The sequence below is a fragment of the Colius striatus genome, chromosome 1 (assembly GCF_028858725.1).
Source record: "Colius striatus isolate bColStr4 chromosome 1, bColStr4.1.hap1, whole genome shotgun sequence".
Classification (NCBI taxonomy): Eukaryota; Metazoa; Chordata; class Aves; order Coliiformes; family Coliidae; genus Colius; species Colius striatus.
The window spans coordinates 196,497,271-196,519,793 of NC_084759.1; the positions used below are offsets into that span (position 1 = coordinate 196,497,271).

The 22,523-nt window shown below is 37.5% G+C and overlaps 1 protein-coding gene across 2 annotated transcripts in view; it reads right to left on the reverse strand.

Moving 5' to 3' along the window:
* Positions 1–21,642, reverse strand: part of HGF (hepatocyte growth factor) — a 58,819-nt gene extending 37,177 nt beyond the window's left edge. For both annotated transcript variants that reach the window (XM_062019713.1, XM_062019719.1), the window contains exons 1-4: positions 21,450–21,642; positions 10,006–10,171; positions 5,239–5,351; positions 4,532–4,646 (exon numbers count right to left, since the gene is read on the reverse strand). In XM_062019713.1, coding sequence (XP_061875697.1) covers positions 4,532–4,646; positions 5,239–5,351; positions 10,006–10,171; positions 21,450–21,525 — 470 coding nt within the window. In that variant the 5' untranslated portion in view covers positions 21,526–21,642. The remainder of the gene's footprint in view (positions 1–4,531; positions 4,647–5,238; positions 5,352–10,005; positions 10,172–21,449) is intronic.
* Positions 21,643–22,523: the final 881 nt, after the last annotated feature.

Sequence of the window (22,523 nt, forward strand, 5' to 3'; positions counted from 1 at the left end):
CATCCATACACATATTCAGTAAAGATTACTCAATCAATGGCCTAAATCTGGGACAATTTATTTAGCCCTTAGCTTGCTCTGGTGAGATTTACTTCCATCCCTTGTGTGTCCAGAGCCAAGTCTGCTGCAGAGCCAGAGAGCACAGCACATTCCCTGCCAGTCCTCGCTGCTTCACAGCCTTGCAAGTACTCACACAATAGTGGAAGGCCCTTGGACAAGGGGGAAGAATATGTTAGGTACATAGGGGAAAAAAATCATGGAGGCCATAGCCATGTCAAACCTGCCTTTCCTACACATATTGTGCACATTTGGCAGGCCGAGCTGGGATTAGCATGCACCCACTACAAGCTCACAAGCAGAGAAAATCCTTCCTGTCTCTGGTCAGGCAGCAGGTAGAACTGAGCGCCAAGAGCACATGAGCATGACCGAGCGGTGTGACATGACACACTGAGAGGCTTTCACTGCCTGAAACCTCAGACTGCTTTGCATCACAGCACCATAAATTTCCCCAGATCCTGCTTTAGCTGTCTTGCTTCATATTCTGCCACAAGCCCCACTGCTGTCACCTTAGGGTCTGCTACTTTTAGACTCACTCATCATTGCTATTGTAAAAATTAGGTCATTTAACAGTAACCTAACTGACTTAAACTGTGCTCTCTCATTTTATTTTCTGTTGTAAGGGACTATTAAATAACAATACCTCTTAAGATTTTTCCCTTAGATTAGGGGTTCTCAGACCACTGTTAAGCACTTTGTTTTTCTTTAGTGGTTTTACAGAAATGTAAGCTAATAGTGTATTTTTTGCCTAACACATATTTTCAGTACGAAACTTTGCTGCTTATGCTCAGTCCATCAAATATGAACTTACCAGGAACAAGAGTTTGTGTTCTCAGCTATCTGTAAAATTATGTGCTTACTTTTTGAGAAATGCCCACATATACACTGACATACAGAGATATATGTAGACATATATTTACATATATTTATATATAAAAGTAATACTAGTTACTTTTCGCCGCAAACTAAGGAACGGCTAACACCATAGTAAGGATCTCAATCCCAGAGATGGTTCTATTCAATGCCACTGCAAGAGTGCATGACCAAACTTAGGCTGCACATTGCAGTCAAACCTAGTGGCATTTCACTGACACTTTCATTACAGTGAGGCGTAAACAGCAGCTAAATCTCTGTAGTTAAAAAACACATAAAAGTCAGAACTTTGCTCAACCGAGTAAGATTTTTTTGTTGTTGTCATTGGAAAGTTGAGCTAAATACTTAGAAGATCATACAAAACTTGTAATTCAACTTAATAAATTTATTTCATTTTTGAGCTTTCTAAGATTTTTTCCAGGTGTTTTTTCTTCAGTATATTTAAATTCTGGTGGAAATTTTTATTCTGAAAATGCCAAATACTTTATTTTGGTTGTCTGTGCAGAGGGTTTTTTTCCTCTTGTTTTTATGTTTTTTTATTTTGGGTTTGGGTTTTTTTGTAATGGACTTTTTAATCACCAAGGTAATTCAAACATACCTATATTATAAAGGAAAAAAATAAACACAATTTAACTTATTTTAGAAGGCTAGACACTTGCAGCTTAGGAAACTAAGCTAAACAATTGGGACAGTCTTTATACACAGACATTGATTTAATTTATATACAAAAGCAGAAGATAAATTAATGGTTCCTACTGTCTTTGGCAAATTCTATGTTACAAATGAATAAATTAAAAATTAAATAAAAGAGAAGGAGACAGAAACAAAAAGCAAATTCTGACATGTGACATTTTAATCACATTTTATTCCTGTTAATGAAATCTTTGAACTAACTGAAGTGGAAAATACCTCTGTTAATCGCATTGTGGCTCCAGTCAATGCAATATGGAAGCATTACTTTAAAGGGTTTTTCTTTAGTGCTTGAGGAGAATAATTTTTATGTCATTATAACTACCTATCAAATTGTCCCTTCTGTTTTTCCTCTTTAGTCTTATAATATAAATACGTCTCTTTTTTTTTTTTTTTTTTGCTAAAGGCAGCACAGGGCAAACTTTTCTGATGGGACACTGCAGCCTGTGTATGTGTTAATGTAGTATGATAGTGCTTGTTAGAATAATTTGTTTAAATATCCTGATAAAAAAATCTCTCTGCTCAGAAATTAAGGACACTAGAAAATACAGGGAAAATGCATTTCAAATTCTGTCAGATATGCTGTCAAAACATTTAAAAAAAGTCTTAGCAGCATTAGAAACTCAAGATGGGTCAGATACACAAATGGCTTCAACAAGTATTGAAGCAACATTCTTGAGGAAGGAAAGAATCTTGTATCTTGAGTTGCAGTAAATACCCACTAAGAAATGGAAGTTAAAGCCACTCCTGTGCTCTTTTAGTTCAACTGTGTTAGCCAAGGAAAAAAAGAAAAGAGCCCAAAATTGAAGGCATAATGTCACAAGTAATGATAAAAACAGATTCAAACACAGCAAAAGTCATAAAAACTAGCAAAAAGCCTGTGAAGTATTTGTCTATATTTTTTGCCTTTGCTTTATCCATTTAGATAAAAATACTCTTAAAAGCAAAAGGAAGATAGTCCTGTAATCTGTAGCAGGACAGAGATAAAAATAATGAGACTGTGATTTCAGTTGGATTCACCAGATTCTACTGGAATACAAATAAATAAAACTGTAATTTCTTAAAACCAAGAACAAGTTTAAAGACTCAAGTTATTTCAATTATTACTTGAAAAATAATGAAAAAATGAGTAAAGTACATTTCTCCCTTGAATTTGAAAAAGGGATTTATTTTCCAATGGCAGTTTGTAATCATCAGATGTTGAGAAAAACTGACCTAAAAATCTAAGCCTTTCTTACTAATAAGTTCCAAACACACCACTGCTGTCTGTTTCTTCCCATTTCCCTCATGTCTCTGATGATGAAATCATATTTTCTGATGTTGAAAAACAAAATTAGCATGCAGCCACCTCATTTATCCAGTGACCTTTTAAAAATTAAACTTATTGCACAAGGCAGGAGAAAAGTCATTCTCATAAAATTCATCACAGACGAGCAGCTGTCCAAATGTATTAGATAAAATTTTGTATGCTATATATTAAAATGCAATTCAGTGATAATACATACTATCCAGACATTTGTCTTTAATGATATACAAGTCCTACACATGTTATATGGAATAAATGCTGATCCTTGTTTAAGCTTTAATTATTGAGAATTCTTTGCAAAGAGGCAAAAATTGTGTACTTCAAGGTGTGGAGTCTCAAGAGGCCACTGCTGTGGGAGCTGATGGTATTTATCATATGTTCACAATTAAGAACCGATCTGGCCCCACACTGAAAATCGAGCTCATTACCATCTATATTATAAGAAGTCAAGTCCAAGCCTGAGGCTCAGCTTTGTAACACATCGTAAGAGGAAAGAACCCAAGTATCCTTTGCCTTTTAATGTTGTTCCAAGATATCATCTTGCACACTGGATAGATTTTGTCAGGACAGGATTGAACAGCACACATCACAGTTCCTCTCTAGCAGTCTCCAGCCTGGCTCCTCCTAAACAAAGTGTTGATGATATGCATCCAGATCAAAAGGCAGCTATGTGGATAGGAAGCTTACGGGTGAGAAGATACTTTTATTTTGACTCTTAAGGGTTTATTATCGAAATGGCTAAAGTCAATATAAAAAGTTTCAAAGAGAAATGGTCAAAGAGTGGACCAGTAGTGCATATTCCTTTTGTTAGTCTCCATCAGCATTTGTTGTGGTTGAATCTGTTTTTACCATCACTCTTACCGGCTTCAGTTTTTGGCTTTCTTCTCTTTTGTCTTAGCCAATATAGTTGAACTAAGTCTACTCTCAAGGTGTAGATATGGCCTCAGTTCCTCACGACATCAGGTCTTAAATTCAAAGTCCCATATCTGATGCATCAGTCTTTAATTATTACTCATATGATCTGAAGAAAAGGATTTCAATGATTTGTTCATTTCTTTCCATATATCTGTTGCCTGGTCTACGTGTTTTAGAGTTTAACATATTCTACCAATAACACAGAATTAATTGCCACTATGCAAAACAGAGTAACAATCATTTCATGCTGATCAAATAGGTGGACTAATATCCCTAATATTCCTCGCTTCCTAATAATCTATTTTTGAAAAAGAGTCACTTCCTGGGAGTCGTTTACAAAACAAAGATAAACTTACAGACCCCAGTCTGAAATTACACAGATGTTTTGCTTCTGCCAGTAGCTAGGAGATCAAAAGGGTATAAACAGCTAAAAAAACTGAAACAGGAAAGGAAGGGATCCAGACACACAGGCTGTCAGTAACAGAGACATCTTCAGAAAAGCCCAGGAAGGTAAGGATTTTCTTGGATCTAGAGAACAGTATCTCTTAGGGAAAGGCAAGACTACACCTAAGAGATTTTGTCATCTAAGGTCAGTTTTGTCATAAATTCTTTATCTACTAATAAGTCAAACTCTGCTTTATGGAAGCTGTCTGGGCACTATTCCTATTGTCTCTGCTCCTGAACTCTTACCTGTGCTCATGGGGGATCATTGAATTCCAGGCTTGACATTGGATACCACTTTTGGTAACAGATATCGTTCCTTTGTAGTCTGCTCCTTTTCCAATTATACAATTCCTGACATAGTCTATTGAAAGAGAATAAAATTAGAGATTTAATTAATGTATTTAAAATTAGAGTTGATAATCAGTTTTCACATAAAAGTAACATTTTACAGCCCTTAAATACTTAATTATTCAAAATACTGTTTAATTGTCTGCCTACATTCTTGTCATTATTTTTTTTTTCAAAATAGGGATCACTAATTTCTCAAAGAAAGCTATTGAAAATGTTTCCTAGGTGTCTGATTGACGAAAAGTCCATATCTGAGGACTGAAGTACCCCAATTATTAATGATGTAAATCAAAGAAATATTAAGTCAATAACAGTAACTCATACAATGAGCTTTTAAGTAGTAAACTGAAGTAACAATTCAGACCAGTACACATGATGGTAGGTAAACATGTTGGTTGGAAAACTGAGTATAAGGAAGTATGCATATGAACTTGCATGACAGTAAAACCACGACACTTGTAAAGAAAACTGCAGGCTACAGCTTTCAGAATGGATAAAACCACCCATGCCCAAAAAGCTCCTTCAGCCAAAAGTCACTGACTGACATCATCTTTTTTTCCCCCCTTTATAGCTGGAAAAAACAAATCACTAAATAAATCAGTTACCCTTCTTCTCATACAGATCAAATGCATGGTCTTGCTTCTTTCTCACACCATTTGTCAAGCTGTTGAAGGATAACCAATGGCACCGTTTTGTAACTCTGTCATAAGCAAAGGCCCTGCAAAGAAAATTTGGATAAGAAAAAAAATCTGTGTGGTTTGTAATAATGACACATGGCCTGCCAAGGAGCATGCAACGACATCAGATTTATTTTTACTGGGAAAGTCAGAGAAACAGTCCAAATTACTATTTAAACCCACAACTGTGCTGACAAGAACAAAGAAACAAAGATATTAAATTGATGTGGTCGTTACATTAAATACCAGCCTGGTTGTTCACACTAATCTGAGAGTTCCCTTGTCATTAAAGATCTTTATTTTAAAAGTGAGATAAATGTGACTGAGACATCACTAGTCTACCCAGTTGCACTGCTTTCTGGGGAATAAAAGACTTTAAAACATCTTCTTTGCTGTATTTACAATGTGTCTCTGGAATAGGTAACTCACCCTGATGACTTGAAGAAAATTAAAGCACAAGGAGTCTGTTTCTTGCCTAGAAAAACAGAGCTGTCTAAAAACATTTTTATTTTTATGAATAATCTAAACTGTGATAGTGTACCTACAGCTTGTCCTTGTTCTGCTTTTGTTTTCTTTTTTCTCTTATTTTTAACTTCTTTCAAGGATACAGTACAACGTGTGCTGAATTGAGTGGATATTTTGGGGGCATGAAAGACAAACACAAATTGCAACAGTAAAAACACTTTCTTTCAATATTTCAAGTGGAATGTGCAGAGTTTTTTCTCCTAACATCATTTTGAGACTAAATCCCTTAAGTGTAGCTAAAATATTTTAAAGGTTTTTAAAAAGACACCTGACTGTCTGGGTGGGAGCAACAGTTATTCAAATAAGAAAAATGAACAAGAAACATACAAACAACACTCCATACTGAAAATTCTTTTTTCCCCTAATTTCTTACTTAAATCAGATAAATTACTGATCTGATATCATTGTCTCTAGTCCCCCACAAATTGTACATTTGTATCAGTCATCCCAAACCTTCCAAGATATTTTATTCTGACTTGAGAAAGCATTTTAACACTACTTGATAATATCCAAAAGACATACAGATTTCCTGCACTTCATCTGTTCTTTAGCTGTGCCATATTCCTGAGCGCTACATCCCTCAACTCAAAGCTCTTTGATCATTTAATTCGCCATACAAGTTTTTCTGTGAGAGATCTTGCTGGCTTCAGTTAAAAATATTACGAGATCCAACCTCCCCAGTCTTCTCTCTTTCAAATATCCTCTTCATTATCGTTTCCATCACCAAACAGATTTTTCATCCAACTGCTCTCTCTACTCTGTTGACTCCAAATGTTTCCAACCTGCTAACCTTCATCCTTCTGCCCTTGTTCAGCCTTCTGTTCTCTTCTGGCTGGCTCTCAAATATGAGCGTATCCAAGTGCCTTTAACTCCATCTTCACAAAAATACCCTTGACCTTTTCTGTCTTTCCAATTACATTCTTCTTTCCTCTCCTCTCTTCTACAGTGGGAATGCAGAATGCACTGTTTACAAACATTTATTTCAGTTTTTGCCTTTCAGTTGCCTTTTGGTTTCTTTCCAGTTTGGCTTCAGACACTTCTGCACATAAAAGTTTCTAACAATCTTTTCTTGGACCCAAATCTGGAGGGTTTTTACACTTCCAAAGTAAACATTTTCAAGGAAATTCTTGGATTTTCGTCTACTGATACTGCTGATTACAACAATTTTCATTATTGCTATTTACATTGAGATAGTGGATAGATCTTCTGATCAGATACTGAAATCTGGTGGTCTATACTGGAATCTCTTTCTGTTTAAATACAAAAACCCTCCAGAAATTAAGCAGATAATAAAGGATAAGACAGGAACATCTTTGTAGGGAAGGAAGTGACATGCCTGCAACAGTCATCTGCATAGTCAATAAAATAGTAACTATATTAACTTTTTCTCATCCATAAGAAATGTAGTGGGAAAAGCTTGCAAGGATGATTGAAGGAAAACAGTGGGAGCAATGGACTGCAAATGGTGAAACAAAGGAATAAGAACAGCTTTGCAATAGATTAAGAAAGCTGACAGGAAAAGGAGAAAAAGATGCACAGAGTTATAATGTCAAAAGGACAAGGTAAATGAATCTAAGGGGTGCTTTGATAGGAGATTTTAGGAATAATGTTAGGAAGAAGAGGTAAATCTAGGTAACAGTAGCATAACTCAGTTGGAAATGATCAAGCTCTATGTGAAGAAGAGAGGAATGATGAAGATGAGAAATGTCATAGATTCATTCCAACAAAAAGGCATACAGAGTTAAAAACAGCAAAGTCTAATGATTATCAAATATACTCAAAACATACTTGCAAGTTATACAAACATTTGTAAAAAATAAACCAAAAGTTGTCTTAAATCCCCTCCCTTCACCCCTCACCTCCCCAAAAATAAGGAGTGCCTGGTCCTTTCTAAGTCCATAGTGCCTTGAATCTGCTACTTTACCACTTTCTGACAGAAAATAAGCCCAGACCTCAGGGCAAACACCTAGATGTTTCTGCCTCCAGCGCTATTGTCACAATTATGTTACGACGTGTTTCGGTTTTATTTCATCTTAATCCTTAAATAAATTGAGTTTGCATCCAGAAAGCAGAATATCAGTGCTGTGACCCAAGTAATGGAGAACTACTGCATGGATATGGCATATCAGAATCAAGCCATGAAAACTTCAATAAACAAAGGAAAATCCAAGTCTTATATTGCAACTATTTGAAATGTCATTTTGTATTATTTCTCTTATTTTAGAATGCTCCCACAGCAACCAGTAAACTAATTCATTTTCATTTAAGCTGGAAAAAAATGTCACATTGTAGTAACCATATGATGGTGTGAAGCTTAAGACTGGGGATCCTAAGAATAAAGGGGAAACATTAATAATCACTGGTTCCTTTAGAAAGAAACATATGTCAAATATGTGTTTACAGTAGCAGTCAAGAACTATGCACACCACAACAGGACTCATCTGGGGCCAAACTGGAAATCACAAGAATGTTCCAGTTAGAAAAAACCCCTCTTACTCTGCTGCATAGTGATAGCACAGGCAGGATCTAATCACCAAGGAACCTAAACACCTCTGCTGCTAGTCTTCCTTGTTAGAAATATGTCAGGGAAAATTGGAAATTCAGAGTTTAAGTCGTCAGATTTGGAATTCTTTTTCATCTTCAGTGCAAAATAGTGATTTGACTGCAGTTCTTCTGTCTGTTACTATGACTCTTCTCAGCTGTGTTCTCATAGTCTCTCATAGCTCCTCTACGTTGCTTTATTGACTGATAACAGAAGACAGAATTTGACCCTCAATTAATCCATCAGACACTGTCTCAATAGAAAAATAAAATCTTCACAAATGAAAGAGCTTTAAAAATACAGATTATTATTCATGTAAAATAAAATCAACAAATGTATTACATTCATATTTTCAGAACACAAAATACACCATTCAGTGAATCTACAACTACCTTGAGACAATTTTTATAAGCAGATATTGGAATACAGAATTGTTATTTGCTTGGCACCCTTCAGAATATTTTATACTGTGAAATCTAATTTTATAATACTCTTTACTGCTGACCATCAGAACTCAAGGATCTCTGGCTGTATTGAATGCAACCTGATTCACTTGGCAGTGATATAAGTGAAAGCTCTGCCAACAGGAAAAGGAGTGGCTTGTACCATGTGAAAAATATTAATGCCTGGAAAATATTTTCTAATAGAAATAAGTAAACTCTGCTCATTGTTTACATATAAATTGTCAAAGTACAAAACAATACAAACTACATCTTGCATCACTGGAATTAAAGGCTTAAAGAAGGATTAAATTACAGCTGAGGACCTTTTCTGTCAAGGAAGAGCTTTGTTATCACACTTGGTCTAGCTTCGATTTGTAGTGATTGTCTAAACTTTTTTATGTCTCCAGAATGGGCTCACATTTAGCCTAGTACTCACCAGTACAGAACTCATCCATTCTCTCCAAGATTCTCCTGCATTTCTGTCCTTTCATTTACTGCTAATGGGCTAGACTAAGAGAGGCCAGGGGGATAATCTCAGTCTAAGACATGGGAAAAATAATAGCGATTTGTTCCAAAAAATAGTAGAGGGTATGCAGAAGGAAAATAAGCAATCAGCTGTATGATGTGTTTCTAAGAGACAGCAGATGCTGCAGAATAGCTGTCGTATACTTGTAATGATTGTACAGCCCAGAAGGCCTGGTTCTGTTGTATCAGATTCATAGTACTTGCCAGTGAACTTCAGCAGTGCATGTATCTGTGCTCCATGTGTGAGGTTCAGCAGGAGTAATGTGTAAAGAATGAAGACAGAATATGGTCTGAAGTGGTGCTGAAATACTGCAGCTGTGATGTGTAACAATAACCATTTTATAAAAGACATATAAATCTCAGAAATGTTCACGGAACACTACAGTGCAGCACAAGTCATCTACATCTTAACATGAGTACATTTTTTCAGCTATGTTAGATTACAGATTGGACAAGCTAAGACAGAACAATTCAGATAAAGCTTCAGAAAAGACTGACCTACTCTGGACAGGTAGAACAATGACAGAAGTAAAAAAGCACAGTCTTTATGTTGTTCTCAGTACAAGCTACCGCTGATGACCATTGCAGAGACACCTTTGATCAAAATGTGTTATATAGGTTCCATTAGGAAAAAAATTAAAATAGAGATACATAACTTACTTGCAAGTGAATGAAAGGCCTTTGTTTCTGCTGCACCTCTTGGCACATTGCTCAGTGGTGTTTAACAGCTTGGTTTTTACTTCCAGTGTTTTGTTGACCTTAATGAGCATCAACTCTCCAGTTTTTTTGTAGTCATGAAGAGGATTTCTCCTTTTTCCTTTACCCTCTAAGAAAGAAGTAAAGAAATAAAAAAGAGAAAAATAAGTATAAAATAAAGCAGGGAAGATCAGTTAGAGGTGTTTGGCTAATATTCAAGAGGAAAAGTCTTTAATTTTTGCAAGAAAAAAATCCACAATTTTCCTAATACATATGTACAATTGCCCCTTGAATCTATTTCTCCTATTTCATTCAATGACTCTAGATATTCTTTTGGGATTAGATTGCTAATCCAGGTAAGGTTAGGTGAATGAATCCATCCTTAATTTACAAAGCAGGTAATAGTATTTTTCATAACTTCTTTCCATACAATTGTTTTCACAGTTGTCCTTTCATTTTCCTCTACAGAATCTGCAACAATGATAGAATGAGAATGCTCAGGATTATTACATTTTGGCAGTCTTTCAAATATATGAAACCTCAGCCTAGTGATATGCTATTCTGAACAGATAACTCCTCATGCAAGTTCAGAGTGCACTTGAGTCAGTAAATTTTTCTTGGTCACTCTGTGCAGAGGCTCAGAATAACTTTGTAAATTCCAATAGCTGAGACTCTGAAGGAGTTGCTGACAACTCCCCATATTGTAAAGCCAAAGAGGGTTTAAGGGTGTTCCCTTTGCAGAACTTCCATTCTGATCATTAAGTGAGCTCACAGTTTCACTGGATTCAGCTAAATCATATGTCTCAGTAATGAGTTATCCCTAAGACACCTAAAAATACACCAAGCCATTTAAACTAGATTTCAGCCTTTAAAAAGATAAAATCAAAGGAGTAGAATATCTCTGCTGCAATGTACCTATAAAATAATCTTCACTCCATTTTACTGTTCTTTTTGAACTGATATAGGTGACCTACACTATTGCCCCACATCTAATAGCCCACAATTTAAATTCTAACTACAAAAATTTTCAGAAAAAATCATTTATTTACCTCTAAATCCATGGTATTATTTTATAAAAAAGATTTTGAATAAAAGATAAAATGTTTATAGCTTTGGTGCTGGGTTAGGGATTCATATCAGCGTTTTTAAGCATTTTCACCCATGTATTTGTAAAGTGCATATGCACCAAAAATCATAGAATCATAGAATTGTTCAGATCAGAAAAGGCACTTAAGATCATTGAGTACAACCATTAGCCCAGCACACCACAGTGCCACACCAACCACTAAACCATGTCTCTAAGCACCACATATACATGTCTTTTAAATACCTCCATGGATGGTGACTCCATCACCTTCCTGAGCAGCCTGTTCATGATTGAAAAATCTTTTGGTGAAAAAGTTTTCCCTAATATCCAGTCTAAACCTCCCCTAGCACAACTTGAGGTCACTTCCTCTTGTCCCATCACTTTTTACTTGAGATAAGAGACCAATCACCTTGTCACTACAACCTCCTTTCAAGTAGTTGCAGAGACTGATAAGGTCTCCCCTCAGCCTCCTCCTTTCCAGGCTGAACAATCCCAGTTCTCTCATCCATTCTTCATAAGGCCTGTCTTAACATAATGAATCACTACGCACAGGGAAATACTATAAGGACACTCTTGCCTCAAGTAGCAGCACGCTGTTAGTGGAAACCTTTGTGTCTGCATTGAATCTGCTTTATTTTTTGCTGTACCTGTGATAAAGCCAGAATGCTGCAAAAAGGACTGCATCTGCTCTTTACGACAACCACTGAAACCAAGTCTTCTGTAACAATTTTGTGGTAAATTCCTCAATCTATTATTTTACAAGACATATTTGTTACTTCTATGTTGTCTCAGCCAAGACTTTTATGTCAAATGGAGGTAAGAATCCGTACAGAAATACCAAAGTACTTTCCTTCAGTGCCTGATGCTAACATTTCCCATCCACTGATAAGTGTCGTTATCTTAATTCCCAGTGATAACAACTTCTTAAACTCACCCGCTAGCATGCAAGAATATGATTAAAAGAATCAAGAAATTCTGTTCTGCCTGAAAAACATGGTTCACAGTTCTTTTTTTTTCTGCTTTTCCTAGCAGTTGTCCAAAGAGGATTATGGGTTTGAATTTGTATTTAGCAATTCGTAACAGCCCGATTTACTTTAGCTTTCAAACAGCAATATTCTATGACTTGCCTATAATCCAAAAGGCAAAGGGCCAAACACATCTGTACTGTAACAGTTAGAACCATCAGAATAACACAAAATGTCACTTTTACAACTCTTACAACAAAATAAATAAAAATAATTAGGAAATTTTACTTCAGGTGCTTTTATTATTAAAATCTTAAATACTGCTTTAGAAATAGTCTGCATTAAAGATTATTGTGCAATATGCTATAACTAATGTTCCTAATTTATTATTGTTGTTCATTTCATTTTCATAATCTTTGATTATTCAAGGCTTTTGGTTATTTTGTGGGTCATGTTCTCTGATGTTTCTTGTAGTAGAGTTACTAAGTACTTGTATTACTAAGTCACTGTAGTTGTATTATATGGAAGCCTGACATTTAACTTAAATTTGAAAATAATAGCAGCTGATTCAAATAAAAAAAATCCAGTTAAATATGGTTTGGGTTTTTTTTTTTAAACAGAAACTCCCATGAACTAAAAAGATTTCTTCAGCCAACTCCAAAATTTACTCAAATAGGTGAAGGTGATACCTCATTCTATTTCTTAACATGACAGAAACCAGGAGGTTGTAGTACATGTATTCTAGAACCTACTTAACTGTAATTTTAATTATATTTATAGAAACAGAACCAGCAAAACACCAAGTACTGAGAGTAAAGGACACCATAATATTCAGTATCATGGAAATTAAGACTTTTGATTAACAAGAGAAATAGGTTGGAATCAGCAAAAGTGTTTGTATTTTGATCTCTTCTGCTCTCTAGATATTTTTTGATCATTGAGCTAATGGGAAAACAGGAGCAAAGTAACTTTTTTTCTGTGTCCCACGTGAAAAATTATGTTGGGCTCCGACACCATCACACTTCTCATTCCTGAAATTGCTTGATTATATTCTATACCTCAATTTAAAATTCACACTTTACAGAAAACAATAAGTCTTATACTGAACTATATAGGAATCAATAAATTTGGTATAAATCTAGTTTCTCCCCATTTAGAGTTCAAATATCTAAGTCAGTCAAGTTTCAGACCCTCATGTCTTAGTCTGACCACATAAATAATTTGGTTTTCTGTTTAGTAGTGAAAAACTAATATAGTTAATATGATACCATCACTCTGGTAATCAACATAGCATATAGGATGTCAACAGGCCTAAAGATCACCTTTGTCTATCATAATGAGACCAAAACACTACTTGTATTGTCTACAGCAAAATTTCACAATGACATTATCTAACTTTATCTACCTTATTAGTAATCCCTTTTTCCTTCTTCCACCAGTCCAGCTTTTTCTAATGTAGATGTATATTTAGGCTTAAGAGTTGTAGTCTTACAGAATACAACTGGAGCATGCTGGCTGTCTTGCCTAGAAAAATCTCTACTTTTATGGACTTGTCATAGACTCTACAAAGCTTTTATTAATCAGGAGTTATGATGCATTTGGCCTGTCAGCTTCCAAGGTTTCCAAGTTTCACTCTAGTTCATGCAATACTTAGTGCATTCTTAAAGAAACACATTGTGATGTCTTGTGATAATGTGAGAAGCCTCATTCCTTTCGTTTCTTTCTAACTTTGCATTCCACTTTATTATACAGAACAAACACATCAAAACTCAACACTAAATTTTCCAAATTAGAAGATAAATAGATTTAAAATTAAAAGTTTATGTTTAAATCAAGATTCTTAATGAGATCTCAGTGTTTTGGAGTATTATTTCTTTATGCCGTTTGTTTACACTCATCAAACTTCAGCATTTTCCTAAGTAGTTGTTTATCTTATTGTGTTGAACATTCAGCTGTGTGGGGTATTGAATTTTTTTTTTTCCTATTATCATAGTTACTAATGTAAATCAGAAACAGGTCTTCATACTATGGATGAAAAAAGATCTTTTACGATTTCTACCTTAGAAAAACATACAGACAGTAATATAATAGTACTGCTGTTCCTTATGTTTGTCAGATGTCAGAGAGAAACAAAATATTGAGGGAAAAAAAAACCTTGAGAAAATTAAGATATTTAAATTCCTTAGACTTAGGTGCCATCAGAGAACTAGAGGAATCAACTGCAGTCCTTCCAAATGGATCAATAAAATACAAAATAAGATGGCACCAGGGGAAAAAAAAAATAAAAAGAGGGAAATTGTTCACACATCGTGTAAGCTCATAGAAGCTGAAGAGATATATCTCTCTATCTCTCTATATATATTGCAGTGAAGAAAAATGGTCACAAAATTACACCATTATTTCAGAAATATAAGAGACATAGTCCCTTTCTTTTGTATGATTTGGCATTTTAGATCTTTGCCTAATATTTTGCATCATGTTTGTAATGGAACGAAGGTCACTTGACCTTGAGCAGAATGACTAATTAAAGATTGAATTATTTCTGTTAGAATTGACAACCAGGTCAGAATGTCAAAATGATATTAGCTATTAACTCAATTTTGCAAGTAATCATCACTGCAATCCAAAGTAAACTGAATTTCCCCAATGAGTTAGGAAAACAAATAAAATATGAAAGCTGAATTTCATGTGTTTTAAAACTTGGGATGGGAACTGGGTGGGAAGTCAGAAATCTACCATCATATAAAAGACTTTCAAGGGAAAAAAAATAGAAAATTTTAAATCCCCAACCAAAAACTTATGTGAAATAAATGCCATAAAGCAAAATTCACACAAGAAACACAGCAAACATTTTATCAGGGAACATCATACTCAACAATAATTTTGTGGTAACAAAATGTACTCATAAGTAAATGTACTCATAAGTTTGCATCTGAATGGTAGAAAAAAGAGAAACAAGCAACTGTTAGGTCTCAATAAAATATACAAACCAAAAATCTGCAAAACCATGTATTATCACAGTGTCAGACATGACTTCTCACAGGAGATATCAAAACTGCATGCTTATCTCAGTATAAATACTGAAAATTTAAAATTAAAATAAAATTTAGGTACATTTAATTATATGCAGAAATTTGCATTTGACAAAACTTTATAAGAAGAAAAAAATCAATGAGTAGTGTTTGAAAAAAAGAAACACTTCTCAGCATACTTGGATTAAAAAATAGTATGTAAATGCAATTATATGCTTGTCTATAAAACATGATTGAAATCATACTTTTAATTAAATTCAATCACGTATTTTCAAGATATGCTTTTCAAATCACTTACAAGATCATGGGTAAATTGCCTATTGGTGCAGGCCTCAATATGACAGCACAAATATATTGACTTCATTAAGATTAAAAAAACCAACCAAACAAAAAAAACCTCAAAGGCAACCAAAAAAAAAAAAAAAAAAAAAGAAGCCTCAAAACCAAACCAACCAATCAAACACAAAAAACGACCACCAACTTGACAAGATGGTGAGAGTGGATATTATTAAATGGTTTCTTTCAGGCACCACAAGGTAAAGTTAACAGTATAGTCTCAGTAACAAAAGATGTGAAAGGTGAATAATGATACTAAAATCATTGATGGGATCATCAAAGTATTGCTGTCTATGAGAATAACTAAGAAGCACTTTTTAAACAAATACATTCAAAGCAATTTTCTCTCTTAAACCATGTCCAAACAGAGTCACTTTGATAAAAAAGAATTAATACTCAGCACTTTTAACATACTTTTAACTTACTTTCATTTACTTTGACTTCTCCTTATGCCTGTTTCAGTATCAGAAATGTCCAGATTGCTGGTTAGAATGGAAAAAAGTGAATACCTTTTTCCAAATGGGTCTCATTTGGAAAAATTAAAAAAAAAAAAAGGAAGAAAGAAAGAGCAACCTAATGAGAAACTGAAACAAATCTGAACTGTGCCCAAGAAGAGAACTTTGTAGAATGAATGGACTTAGATGCCAGATTAAGTTTAATGAAGTTATTTATATAAGACAATAATTTGGCGTGAAAGAAGTTTACCAACCATACCCATAAAAACTGCAGTCAGCTGTACAGATGGAAAGTCACCAAAATAAAAACAGCTGTCCAAGGAGGCATCTCTAGGTTGTCATAGTTGAACAGTTTCTCAGAAAGGAGGATGATGTGATTATTTTAACTTCTTAAATTTATTTTATTTTCTTATTTTCTTTTCATAAAGTAAATCGAAATGTAGATATACAGTATAGTGATTTTTTTTTTCCTGATTTTTACATTAGCTTTCAGCTTAGTTGTTGAACAGCTCCAGGAAGTGCAAGAAGGTGTTTCTTTCTGGCTTTACATTGCATATCATCACTAACACACATACACCCCCCCCCCCCCAATGCACACATTCCTCTTATTAGCAACTGCAAAGATTGAAATGTTACTTGGAACTAAAATTCATGTTTATGCTAAGTCTTGCCTTTGTAACTCTCTCCTATGGTCATCCCAAAAGCTCAAGAAACTAAGCTAACAACAAATAGTGTGCTCTAAAAATGGATGGTAAATACAAAAGAACAGCTCTTTTTCTTCTAAGAAAAAGTTATCAGCTCAGCAGGATGCTGGGACCCATTGCCAGAAACAAATGTTCTGCAGATTGTACTCTGACTTGCTGTATATATCCTCTAGCTAAATTACTAAGAGGATTTTCCCTTTTAAGATTTGTCTTCTTATGCATTTTACTCAAGAATTAAATCCCCACATTTTCACATTGCGTTCTACAATCTTTACAAGCATTTGGTGTCTCCTTTGAGACAACCAGCACTACTTCTGCAACGAGGTCATGGCCACTGCTGAGGTCATCCAGGCACAGAGTGAGGGTAAAGAGAAAAGCACAAGTATGCAGGGCAGGTACTTGGGCAAAGCAAAGAGCGACAGACTGGTGAGGGCAGCACAACAGTCCTGTGAAGTGATGAGAGCCTTGCTGTATGTTGTATACATAAAAATAGTGCTGCTGGCCAAGGCTGGGAGTCATAGGAAGAGCTGGAGCTGAGGGGAGACAGAGGCAGCAGCCAGGCCTCAGCTGGGCCAGGAGCATCGAGGACTGCCAGTCATGGCTGGGCTCATCAGACAGCACATGGGTGGAGGCTCAAAAGTCATTGAAAACTCTTGCAGCTAGATTTTGCCAACACATCTGACTAATCTGGAGCATGTTCCCAGCTCTGCTCTGCTGCAGCCCTGCTTTACAAGTAGGTACTAACCACGAACAGCTCTACTATTGTCTGAGGATACTGCCAAAAAAACCTACAGAAAAAAAGACGGGGTAACAGCGAGACTACCCTCACTCCTTCCCAGTTCTTTGTAATTGCCAGACTCCCACACTGCAAGGTACAAACATTATTCACATCATGCCAATTCTGCTACTACTCATGCTTCCCAAGCAAGTAGAGATCAGTCCTTTCTCACCTCTATGATCAATCCTGTCTCACCTCCATGCTGTCTTCTAGCCTCTGGCCTTCAACGCCGCCTCAGTGCTGATGGGGAGAGAGTGAAATTCCAACACTCATCCAGCACAAGTGATTAGCAAACGTTCAGGGCAACCCCATTCCTCTCCACATAAAGCTTTTACCCATGAAGAGGCCCAGTTATCCTGCTTTCAAATCTCCCTGGAAAAGTTTGAAATGCTTAAGTGGCAAACTAATGTTCAGTGCAAAGATCCAAAGGGGAGATATTAAGATCTCCAAGGGAGACTGAACATTTCCCTTCCAACCCTGGCCTCAGTTGAAGTATTACAATAATGACAGATGAGCTCCTCCAATAAGAGGCTTTCCCTCCATTGACTTCAGTGCACGATTTTCCAGAGTTTTATGCAATATTTTAATCTTGTGTCTTTCAACTCTACGTTCTCCTGCTATGTTGCTTATGAAAATGGCATTAATAGAAACAGAAAATCTGTTAAGCAGGGTAAGTGCTGTATTACATGTGAGAGCAAAACAAGCAGCCCCTGGCACTGAGCACCAAAAGGATTCCATTAAACAGAAGGAACACAGTCTTCCAACTGGCAAAGTATCATTTCGTTTTGTTGACAGTATATAGTATAATGATTATCTACAGCTGGGATAGGGAAGTATAAATCACATTAAATTTTTAAAGTATACTTAGCTGTGCAAACCACAGGAATACACAAAATTCATACATTGATTATGTCTATGGGATTTTTTTTTTTTAAGCAATAGTTATTTATAGGAACTAAGTGTAACTCCCAGATCTTCATTGGGAGCTTCAAATCATCCAAACTACAGAAAGTGCAGAGAAATTTGAATAAACACACTGGCTAGCAGTATTTTTTCACAGAATTTTATAATTTTAAAAAATCTTTAACATTCACACTTTTACAATATACTACATTTTACTTTGATTATAAACTAATTTTTAGTGTCACTAGACTAACATCATGAATGAGATACTAAGAATACTGAATAGTGTCTGAGTAAGGAAGAAAACTGCCTGATAAAGCTATTAGCTACAGATTAATTTCTTTGTGCAAGTGTCAGAGACCTACAAGATATTCATAATGACTAGGTAGGCTGTCCATAGGAACCTTGCACATTTATCTTTCACGAATCACCTTCTTATCTTTTACATATTAAAAGGAAACTCAGAAACTGATAGTGTGGACAGCTTGCTGACATTAATATTTCCAGGTTTTTTTATTTTCACCCTCCTTTTTCTTTACCCATTAATATAACTCAAATGTATTAGTCAGCAACCTTCGTAACATGGGACATTGTCTTCACCCAGAACCTAGGGCATGGGATTCCAACTCTATGAGATCCAATCACAGAAGAACTAATACTCATCATTAGGTACATTTCAAATCAATTATGACAGAACGCTAACAGAAAATGGATATGCTTTAGCAAAAGATTTCTTCCTGTTTTTAAATTCTGTTTTCATCATTTAGCATGCCTGTCATATATAAAAATAATAAATATATAGACAAACATTAATGTTTCTTTAAAATATCCACGGTGAAAGAATTCAACATCCTGTACAAAGATTCCATGTATATTTAGAAAACAGTCAATGTATTTGCAGAAAGACACGGCACAACCGCTCCTTGCCTACACTGTAAAAATATAGACACTTTTGTAGAAGATCATGTATTGTTTAAAAGCAAGGTAAGCACGTGGAAGTGTGTGGTAAGACCAATCTTTCTTGTCCATAAGGCAAACAATGGGATTGATTAATATTAAGGTGGGTGGGGGATGAAAATTAAGAAAGGGAGAATTGCCAAGAAAGTGACACTATGAAAGCTGGCCCGAATACAAGTTCTACTCTGAAAAATTCTAAAGTTTTGGAAATCTGTTTCTCTTCCCCATCAAGATGAACCATCCACTCCTGAACTGGAGAGCCCATGGATTAGACACAACTCTGCTGATCAGTCTGCTGACACAGGCAGTAGAGGCAGTCTCTCAGTCCCTCCTGTTGGAACATTAGAGAGACTAAATATTCATTGAGCTTGGTAAAATATGGACCAGCACTGAGAGCCTACAGTCTGGGAGAACAAGAACAATTTCACTCATTCAAGAAAAGAATCCTGACTATCAAGAAAATAAGCATGAACTAGCTCCTTATGAACTCGGCTACAGGCCAGTTTCTGTATCTTTGGCCTATGGAATAAAGTTGGAGGGGTGGGATATTTGTTCCACTTTATTTCAAACTAACCCATCAGTGGAGTTTCTGTCACAGGTGAGAGTTTCTCAACCACAGATACCAATAGCTATTGTGAATTTTCTGAATGCTGCAAATTTCTCTTTCAGTTGATTTGGGGGAACCAAGCCAAAGTAAGTTTCTGTTTAGAAGGAATTATTACTGTGAAAAGTTTTGATGGGTCAGCATTTTCCAGTTAAAAAAAAAAAAAAAATTCTCAGAAAATTCCTAGCCAGCTCTAGTCATCACTTTTCAGAGAGGTCATGGGTCCATAAAATGGAAATTGCAATGTGCGAGGGAAAAAGAGTTCAGAAGAGTGTAGTAGCATAGTAGCACCTGCTAAGAATGCTCATGAAAGCAAAATCATTGAGCAGACTGAGTACAGAAGCTCTGGTGAGATGTTCAGCATCCTACAGAACCATACTCTTACTGTAGGGGAAAAATGACAGATTCTACTGCACATGATACTGCCAGTCTGTTTTTCACTTGCCCACTCAGATTACAAAATATTCCACTCTGAAATTCTATTTCAAGATTTATTTTTTTTTTTAATTAGAAAATGTAATTATGTCTTTGAAGCCATCAACATCACCTGCCATACATGTTGCCTGATGCTCTGACCTTTGCCCCAGGACCCAGAGGCTGTGTGTGCCTGCCCTCACTCTACCCGCTCCTGGCAGATCCTTTCCCTGAATTGTGGCTGTCTTTTGTTTCTGTCTGTGCAAAGGTCTGACCCTAACAATGTTGCCGGAAGGAAGGAAGGAAAGGTTTGTAGAAACCTTTGCAAAGTTTTTTTTTCCTTAAAGGTCTCCCCAGAGGGCCAATAGAAATGCAGAGTTGGCTCTTCAGATATCCAGTCCAAGGGGGACACTTCAGGAAAGAAATTCAGCTAAAGAGCTTCCAGCATTTGATTACTTATTGTTTGCTCCTTCCCCCCTGCCGCCTCCCGGATTTCATCAAGAACGTCTAATGAAATTGCAAGTATTTGAGCCTAGAAATAGCACGTTCATGCTGCTGAACTTCAGCAGCAACATTCCCTTTCAGCAACGTACTATCCTGTGTTTTGAGTATTGCTTGACAACTTCTATTATTTAGCATTTATTCTGCCACTCAGAAATTCAGAGTACATGTTGATGTCCGTATAACGGCCGAGAGCACCTAAGGCAACACTGAGATTTCCTTCTCCCTCTCTCAGTCACCGGGGCTCCCCATCGTGAGCGAGCCCCGAACCTCCCTGTCACCCGAGGACGGGGTGGCGGGAACAAGCGACCCCTCCACAAACAGCCAAACGTGCCGCGTTCCCTGCCCCGGCAAAGCGCTGGTCGCAGACACGCTCCCGCAGACGGAGTGCGGGCTGTCCCGGACCCGCTGCTCTGCCGCCCGCCCCGCAGCCCTCCGCCCCGCAGCCCTCCGCGGGCGCACCTGAGCCGCCGCCCCGGCAGTGCGGGCGGGAGCTGCGGGCGCCGGCACGGCGGGGCTCCCGCGCCTGCCCCACCTGCGGGGAGAGGTGCAGGGGTGCGCCCGGTGCGCCGCCCCGAGCAGCCGCCCTCGGCGCGGTGGAGCGAAGCAGAGGGAAGGTGATGGAGCGGTGAGGTGGAGGGGAGTGACTAGCGAAGTGATAGGAAAACTGACCTGCCGCAGGGATGGTGATGGGAAGCAGCAGCAGCTGATGGAGCAGCAAGGCTGGCAGGAGTTGGGTGGCCCACATAGTGCTGGCAGCCCCCCCGGGCGGCTGGCGGGAAGGAGAAGAGGAGATGGCTCCTCGGAAGGACCCTGTGTACAGCCGGTCACTAGAGGAGGCAGAGTGAGCTGAGCTGCTTTTTATTGCGATGATCTAAGTTTGTTGTGTGATTAACTGGAAAGATCTGGGTCCCAACTCCCTCTTACGGTAAGAAACTGTTTAACAACATCCCCTCTGCCTCTTCTCCTCCCCTCCCCTCCCCAGGAGCTGCCTCCCCTCCCGCCCTGCAGCCAGCCCAGGGAGAGGGCTCACACCACCCCGTCCCTGCTCCATCCTTCCCTCCCTTCTCCCCAGTCTCCCTCCATCTTTCCTTCTCTCCTTCCCCCCGCCTCAATTCCTTCATCCCCTAGGGGCTCAAGAGGAGAAGCCAGGCTGGACTGCTGCTATACAGCCTCTCAGCGTCTCCCCATGTCCCTCCTGGCCCCACAACCCCCTTTGCCCTCTCACCTGCAGACAGAACGATGCTCTGGCTACCTGCAGACATTTCCCTTCACAACCTCCACCTGCCTCTCAGGCCCATCCGCTTAGAGCACCCTCATCCATCACCATTTCTGTTGGAGTCTCCCACCTTATGGCTCAGGAGAAACCAGGGCCTTAACTGGTTGCAGAAGACACCTTTCCTGCAACCTGCCCACCCCTGCCACCAGCCTGGCCTTTCCACTCTTTGACCTTCTGACAGCTGCCACTTCCCCAAAATTGTGCCAAGTCTGAGGAACCTAAAGGTCAAGTATCAGCAGACTAGCATCACTCCATGTAGTCAAGCCTCAGTCCTAAGCAAGGTCTGACCTTCTTTCGGTTGCTGGCAAAGTGGTTATAATTCTTCTATTGCACTTCATTTTAACCTCCTGGAAGCAATGACATTGGGTTTTGTTTAAAGTCATGAGACCGGCCTTCGTGACACACGAGTGCTCATAAATAAACACTTCAGGAAAAGTTCTGCCTTAGTTTAAACTGTTCCTTTCTCC